We start from the raw sequence: 8,622 nt of genomic DNA on the forward strand, positions 1-8,622 counted from the left end.
TTGCCCAGGGTCACACAGCTAGTAAGTGTCAAGCATCCGAGGCCAGATTTGAACTCAGGTACTCCTGAATCCAGGGCCGATGCTTTATCCACTGCCACCTAGCTGCCGCCAATTATAATATTTACAATAATAAGGATACTGAGGCAATATTAATGGATTTGGACTTGGAAGACCCGGAATACATTGGACAAGTCATTTCTTAGCACCTCAGTTTCTTCCCCTTTGAAGTAGTTAGAATAGATGACATCTATGGTCTCTTCCAGCTCTAAAGCTATGATAATCTATTATAGCACTAAAGCTCCTGCTGGGGATCATAATTGTATTAAGGAAAGAAGGCCAGAGACCCTGGCTTAGAAGCACAAATTTAACCTCATCCCCTTCCCTTTCAATGATGCCAAGTTTCTACTTGAATTGTATTGTCTTCAAGGTAATGGTATACAATCATGCAAACTGTCACAGGAATGCCAGAAATTGGAAAGAATTACTCCCCTAAACTAAATAGCCAGGGTTCCCAGGAGATTTAGCTTTGTTCAGGGAAGATAGTGGGTAGGATCGGAGAGAAGGAGATCTTGACCTATGCTCCTTTTGTGAGCCAACCTGATGGGACTATGGGATTGACAAACCCAGAGCTAAAAATACGTTGAGCAGTTGCGCGCATGTTGGCTGGGCAGTGAACGCACTGTTTAAAGATGGCGGCGGAGGAACCTCCTCAGCAGAAGCAGGATCCTCTGGAAAACGACTCTGAAGGAGTTAACTGTTTGGCCTACGATGAAGCCATCATGATGCAGCAGGACCAAATTCAGCAAGAGATTGCCATCCAGAATCCGCTGGTCTCAGAGCGCCTGCAGCTCACGGTGCTTTCGGAGGAGTATGCGGAAGAGGACAACGTCTATCAACAGAAGATCAAGGACCTCCACAAAAAATACTCCTACCTCCGAAAAACCAGGCCTGATGGCAACTGCTTCTACCGAGCCTTCGGCTTCTCCCACCTGGAGTCCCTTCTGGAAGACAGCGAGGAGCTGCAGAGGTTCAAAGCCATCTCCGCCAAGAGCAAAGAGGACCTGGTGTCCCAGGGCTTCACTGAGTTCGCCATCGAGGATTTCCACAACACCTTAATGGACCTGATCGAGCAGGTGGAGAAGCATACCTCAGTGACCAAACTGCTGGCCTCGTTCAATGACCAGAGCACCTCCGACTACCTGGTTGTCTACCTGCGGCTGCTCACCTCTGGCTACCTGCAGCGTGAGAGCAAGTTCTTCAAGCACTTCATTGAGGGGGGACAGACGGTCGAGGAGTTTTGTCATCAGGAGGTGGAACCCATGTGCAAGGAGAGTGACCACATCCATATCATGGCGCTGGCGCAGGCCCTTAGTGTCCCCATCCTGGTGGAGTACATGGACCGCGGTGAGGGGACCACACATCCCCACGTCTTCCCAGAGGACTCAGAGCCCAAGGTGTATCTACTGTACAGACCGGGACACTATGACATCCTTTACAAATAGGTGGCCTCTGCCTGCAGCTGCCCTCCCTTGCTGGAGCCAATCCTGCCCCTCCCCCTCCCCCTCCCCCTTTCTTCCTGCTAACTGGCGTTAGCCATGGACAAAGGTTTTTTGGTTTCTTTTTTTGTTTGTTTTTTAGTTTTGGTGTGTGTGTGTGTGTGTGTGTGTAGTTGTAAATGGTCATATTTCACTCCCCCTTTCCCCTTCTTGTGACCACATAAAATTTTGCGTGTTTTTTTTTTGTTTGTTTTGTTTTGTTTTGTTTTTAAGGGGAGGCTGTTGATGGGGGAGGGAAAGCAGAAGCACTCTCTTTGATGGAGAATGACAGCTGCTTAGTGGAGATGAAGATGTAGATAACATCTTTAAGAAATGACAACAGTAGCTTTTCAGAGCAGCAGTAATCAGCTTTGGAGGTAAGGGAGATGGCAGCTACAGATGCAGAGTGGAGCAGCAGTAGGGTACACCATGTTGTTGGGAGATGAAGTCATGAGAAGCCATCCAGCTAGTCCTCGACATGATGCCAATACGTTACCATAGCAGCATAGATTTTCTAGGGAAGATTCAGAAGGCAATATGTGAATCTGTGGAAGAGTTTGTATATGAAAGAGTTTTCTCATGTCATTTTACATTTCTATTCTGCCCTAATAAAAAGCTGGTTTTGGTCTGTTAGTAGAGAATTAACAGAATATAGACTTGACCTGTATTTGCATAACTGTCACTGTGAGATCGCCTCAATGTTAAGGTCCTCTTCCAGAATGAAGAATAAAGAACAAAAACAACTGCCTCCCAAAGCACCCTTCACTGAACCTGTTGTATTAGGAGATTCCAAAGAAATGTTGAACATGTAGTAGTAGTAGTAGTAGTAGTAGTAGTAGTAGTAGTAGTAGTCGTAGCTAGTCGTAGCTAGTAGCAGCAGCAGTAGTAGTAGGAGTAGCAGTAGTAGGAGTAGGAGTAGAAGGAAGAGTAGTATCATTTAGCAGTAGCAACTATTACTGACAACTATAGTGTAGCAAATAAAAGTTTTCAAAACACTTTTCTCATTGCAGGTGAGTAAAGTGAGTATTCATATTATCAGATTATTAGAATTGAAGGGACCTTGGAGAATATCTAGCTTAACTTCCTCACTTTACACATGAGAAAAATGTTATGTTTTATGACATATACTGGTAGTGGGTGGCAGAGCTAGGCATCCAGGCCCTCTTTTTATCAAATCCTCTCATGAAATCTTTCTCCTTTATCATTCTACCTCTCAAATCTCTTGTTATCTACCATCTAATCACATACCCCAAAGGAAGCCCATGTTACCTTGGGCAGCTCAATCAACTTCCCTAGGCCCGAGTTTCCTTATAATTTAAATGAGGTTTCACTAGAGGACCTCTCAGGTTCCTTCCAGTTAATAATAAGAATAAGAATTTTAGAATTATTAGAATTAGAATTTATATAGTGTTTAAGGTTTGCAAAACACTTTACAAATAGCTCATTTTCGTCTTACCACCAAAAGACATAGGCACTATTATTACCCCCATTTCAGAGAAGCAGAGAAGTTAAACAATTTGTCCGGCTAGTAACTGTCTGAGGGCAGATTTGAACTCCGGCCTCTATAGATCCAGATCACATTCTCTATCCATTGTGACACTTAGTTAGGATTATGATCCTATGATTATAAGGTATTGCTTTTTTTGTATGTGAACTATTTGTTTGTTGAAAGGGGACAGAAAATAATGTTTGTATAAGTAAAACTGATTTTTTAAAAATCAAATTGTGAAGAATTGTCTTTAAAAAATTAAAAAAAAACCCACAATAATTGAAGAGACATGTACTTCTGAAACCCTGTAAAAGAGCTTCCTTCCCCTAATGGGGAAAAATGTATTGAGGGGACCTGTTTGAAAACTTATTGATGAGGTAACAATGGTTGTAGGGCATTGTAGTTCATGTATGCACGTTAGTATTTTTTTTGTTTGTTTGTTTTTTAGGATTCTGTAGTTTATAACTTTGAAACACTTAAATAACAAATTAGGGACTATGGGAAGATTGTATAAAGATTGTAGGGTTCATAACTCACAGAGACCTAGATTTCTTGAGTTTTACCTTACATGGTAAAGATAAATCATGAACCACCAGTGCACTCTGATTTAATTCACCAAAAGATATAAGAAGATACAACAATTAAGAGATAGAAAGATAAGTAGTAGGATAAGCTGAGTAGAGGAGTTACAAGAAGCTAAGGAAAGAATATACAGTAGGCTAGGAAAGAAACTGCTCTTTAGCTAAGAACTTGCTGATTGAAAGAAAAGTCATCACTTGACTGGCTGGAGAAAGGTTAGATCAACTGAGAAGGTTCTTTAGTTACTGGATGTTGTACAAAGTAGGCTATCTAGTGCCATCTACAGACTGAGAGAGGAGAAAATTCTCAGGGAGTGCCTGATTGATCTCACCCTCTGTAGTTTGGGGGCAGGTGTGGGGGAGAAGGAACAGAAAGAGTAAGATAAATTTTGTATCTATATTTCTATGGTCTGTGATTACTAGAGAAATGACTTGGCTTTGCTTAAAGATGCCTGAAAAAAGCATAATCCCATTGAATAAAGAGCTTAATCAGCTGTTCTACATTTCCCAGAGAGCCAAGCTTGTAATAAATGAATACAATGAGAGAGAGAGAGAGAGAGAGAGAGAGAGAGAGAGAGAGAGAGAGGTGATAAAGAGATAGAGATAGGTAGATAGATGATAGAGAGATAGGTGATAAAAAGAGATAGGTAGAAAGGTAGAAGATAGATGATAGACACATGATATGTGGATGGTTGGCTAATGTGTATGTATGGATGAATGGATGGATAGATGTTAGAGATAGAAAGATAGAGACTGATATATAATACAAAAATGATGGTGGAAAATAGAGATGGAGATATATAGATGATAGATACATATATGAATGGATGGATGAATGGATAGATGATGGATGGATAGTTGCTAGATAGAGATGGAAAGAGAGATTGATAGATGATGGAGGGATGGATGCATGAACGGATTGATAGATGCTAAATAGATCCCCATGCAGGCATTATAAATTACCATTTTACTAGTAGTAAAGCAACCAGAGAAGCTCTCAGGGCACATAGAGACAGCTGTATAATGCCCCATCTTCACCCATTCTGACAGCAGTTCATTCACCATACATCTCCTATGTGAATGCCTGGATGAATGTATTAAATAATAGTAACTCACATCTATAATGCTTTATTTTTTAAAAGCACTTCTCACAAAGCAATTCATATCTCATTCCCATTTTATAGATGCAGAAACTGTTATCCAAAGAAGCAACATATAACTAAAGTTTCACAGAACTTGAGCTTGTAGATAGTTCTTCAAAGGGAACACTTGGGGTTTGACCAAACCTTATCACTAACTCAATGTTTTTGAAAGGTTTTTAATATGGAAATAAATTTACATTTGTTCTTCTCAGCACCATGGAGCAATGAAGCAATGGAAGTCTGAAAGAGGAAGATTTCAGTTCAGTGAAAAAGCTTCCTCTAAATTAGATATGTCCCCAAGTGGAATTGGGATGATTCAGGATGTAGTGCATTTCTTATCAATGGAACTGTTCAGTTAGAGATTTGGTGTCCAGTTTTCTGGCATATTGAAAAGGGGATTCCTGCTTAGTTATAGCTGAACAAGATGATGTCTAAAGTTCTTTCCAAGTCTTTTACAAGTCTCAGATGGAGATTCTGTGAAGAAATAAATCAAAGTCAGAAAAAGACAGATGTTGTAATCATCTAGGTGAGAGGTGCTATGGGCCTGAAATAAAGAAAGGGAACTGAGAACAGATAAGGGGGGAAATAGTTTAATACATATTGTGGAGGTAGAAGGTGGATCAAGTGAAGAACTTGGTATTAAGAGGACTGGTTTTAACTTCCACCTCAGATATTTACTAGCTGTGTGTCCAACAAGCCTCTTAATCTCTCTAAGACTCAGTTTCCTTATATATAAAATAGAATTATACCTAGCTTACAACATTGTTAAGAGAATTAAACGAGATGATGCATGAAAATTGTTTTGTGAACTTCAAAAAGCTATATAAAGTTGAGCCATTGTTATTAGTGACATTGAATGAGACAGGCAAGAGGAGAAAGATTCAAAGATTACACCAATGTTTGGGCACAGGTACATGAATCGATGAATGGTAGTATGTGTATGTGTGCTTGTGCATGTACATGATGTATATGTATATAGAACTATACTTTCTCTCCCATTAGAATGTAACCTCTTTGTGAGTAGAGATTGTTTCATTCCTCTTATCATATTCCCAATGACTGAAACATAGTTGATGCTTAATAAATGCTTATTGCTTGATTAATTGAATGAAATTTTCAGCTAGTGAAAATGAAGGGTAAAATGGTTAAGAAATAGAAAATTTGGGCAGCTAGGTGGCGCAGTGGATAAAGCACTGGCCCTGGATTCAGGAGGACTTAAGTTTAAATTCGTCCTTGGACACTTGACACTTACTAGCTGTGTGATCCTGGGCAAGTCACTTAACCCCACAGTTATTTCCCCACAAAAAAAGAAAGAAAGAAATAGAAAATTTAGGAAAGGTACAAGGCTTAGGAGGAAGATTATGAGTCCAGTTTTAGTCATGCAGATTTTGAGGTGCCAGTGAGAAATCAAGATCATAATGTCAATAAATATAAAATGAAATATTTATAAAGGGGCAGCTAGGTGGCGCAGTGGATAGAGCACTGGCCCTGGAGTCAAGAGGACCTGAGTTCAAATCCAGCCTCAGACATTTAATACTTACTAGCTGTGTGACCCTGGGCAAGTCACTTAACCCCAATTCCCTCACCCAAAATAATAATAATAATAATAATAATAATAATAAAACTATGAGACTATCTAGTTTATAGGATCAAATAGTTATAAGATCATAGACTTAAAGCTGGAAGAACCATCAGAGGCCATCTAGCCCTATCTCCTCATTTTACAGATGAAGAAATTGAGACACAGAGGCGTTATGTGACTTGCCCATGGCCATAGAAGTGGCCATGGCACCAGAGAAGCAATTTGAGCATAAGTCTTCTGACTGCAGGACCACCCTGGAGTATCCTGGAGTATTCTACCACCCTGCTGAAGAGGTACAAGAGCCACCATTCTTTTCATGTAGTTGGAGCTAAATAAGCTTCTCTCTTTCTGTTGAAGGCGGAAACATCTGTCCATTCTCCCAGGTTCATTACCTCAGTATTGTCCTCAATTTTTCACTCTCCTGCCGCCACCTATCTGATCACTTGCCAAATCTCGCCATTTCTTCCTTTGTAGCATGTCTCACATCCTAACCCTAACCCTTCTCTATACTCACACAGTAGCCATCTTAGTTCAGGTCCTCATTGCCTCTCACCTAGATTATTGCAATACCTGAAAAGGGTTACTTGCTTCAAGTCTCTTATCATTTCAGGACATCCTACATATTTGCTACCAAAGTAACTTTCCTGCATCATAGATGAGATTATGTCACTCCCAGTCAAACATTTCTAGAGTCTTCCAATTGCCTCTAGTATAAAATATAAAGTCTTCTGTTTATCTTTTAAAGCCCTTCACAACTTGACCTCAACTTCTCTTTCCAGAATCAATGAACATTATTCCTCTTCCTATACTCAATGATTTGGGGGCAGCTAGGTGGCACAATTGATAAAGCACTGACCTTGGAATCATGAGGACCTGATTTCAAATCTCACCCCATATACATACTAGCTTTGTGACAGTGGGTAAGTCACTTACTCCCAAATGCCTTAAACATCTGGGGTCATCTCCAGTTGTCCTGATGTATGCCTTACCATTGGACCTGGGTGGCTTGGAAAAGAGAATGAGGTCAGTGACCTTGCACAGCCCTCCCTCTTAAATCCAATTCAGATCAAGTCATGATATCTGTCATGGTCCTCTTAGAGAACAAAGGTCAAACAACAACCCTGTGATCAAGGAAAATGGCCTTTCTCTTCCTCATATGTGATGTTCCTTTTCCTCTTTCCATGACTTTGCACACACTATACTGCATGCCTGGATTGCACTCCTTTCTTACCTCTACCTCATGGAGTCCTTTCTCTCCTTTAATTCACAGCTCAAACATCAACTCCTACATGAAGCCTTTCTGATTCTCCAGCTAGTACTGTCCTTTGAAATTGTTTTGTAGTTTACTATTTTGTCTTTATCTGTATTTACTTAGTGTCTGTATAAAACTTTATATATATAACTTTATAAAGATTTTCTGTCTTTCTCCCTCTCCCTCTCCCTCCTTCCCTCTCTTCTCTTTCTCCCACTCCTGGGAATGAAAACTCTAACAGAGGTTCTGTGTAACTAATAATTTATTAATTATGCTAGCAAATAATCAAATTGATGGTCATTGGTCTCTCTGGGTAACAAAGACAAACCATGGAGATCATCAAATGCTTAAAATAAAAGTATGTGCCCTTGACAGGTGGAGATCAACCCTGATTGGTGAACAGTCAATGTGGGGGTGGATGAGGAGGTGGGATGAAAGCCTTCCTACTCCTGCTGAGACTCAGCTACCTCCATATAGCAAGACAAATGGATTCATTACCACCCAGACCACTTACGTTGAACAATGGGAATTTCAAGGGCATGAGCCTACTGCTTTAGGGCTGGAATTCACCTAGATTCTATTTACACTTTTATCAGGATAAAGCTCTCCTAGTTGAGTGGGGTCTACCCATGATTGAAAAGAATATTCCTTGGGGGGGGCTAGGTGGCACAGTGGATAAAGCGCTGGCTCTGTATTTAAATCCAGCCTCAGACACTTGACACTTACTAGCTGTGTGACCCTGGACAAGTCACTTAAGCCCCATTGCCCTGCAAAAAAAATATATTTTCCTGGATGATTAGGCCAATTTCATTGTCAGCCTTATCTTTCAGAGACTGATTTGACCTGCTAGGATTGGACTTTGGATGAGGAAATAAAAAGGGAAAAACCCAGATCCTGATATAAATAACTGGTTATTAATGATAATTTATATATTTGTATATATATATATATATATATATATCTATGTCTGCATGTGTGTATATATGTATAAACATGTGTGTTCCAATGAGGAGAAAGTATATATGTATATGTGTATGCACACAT

The 8,622-nt window shown here is 40.1% G+C and overlaps 1 protein-coding gene across 1 annotated transcript; it reads left to right on the forward strand.

Moving 5' to 3' along the window:
• The first annotated feature begins 689 nt into the window (after positions 1-689).
• On the forward strand, positions 690-1,502 carry LOC122734559 (ubiquitin thioesterase OTUB1-like). The gene has a single exon (XM_043975462.1). The coding sequence runs from the start codon at positions 690-692 to the stop codon at positions 1,500-1,502; it is 813 nt and encodes a 270-aa protein (XP_043831397.1).
• The last annotated feature ends 7,120 nt before the right edge of the window (positions 1,503-8,622 follow it).

This window comes from Dromiciops gliroides, chromosome 1 (assembly GCF_019393635.1).
Source record: "Dromiciops gliroides isolate mDroGli1 chromosome 1, mDroGli1.pri, whole genome shotgun sequence".
Lineage (NCBI taxonomy): Eukaryota > Metazoa > Chordata > Mammalia > Microbiotheria > Microbiotheriidae > Dromiciops > Dromiciops gliroides.

Excerpts from the sequence above, each read along its gene's own strand:
- LOC122734559 (XM_043975462.1), top strand. The coding sequence starts at position 690 with ATGGCGGCGGAGGAACCTCCTCAGCAGAAGCAGGATCCTCTGGAAAAC.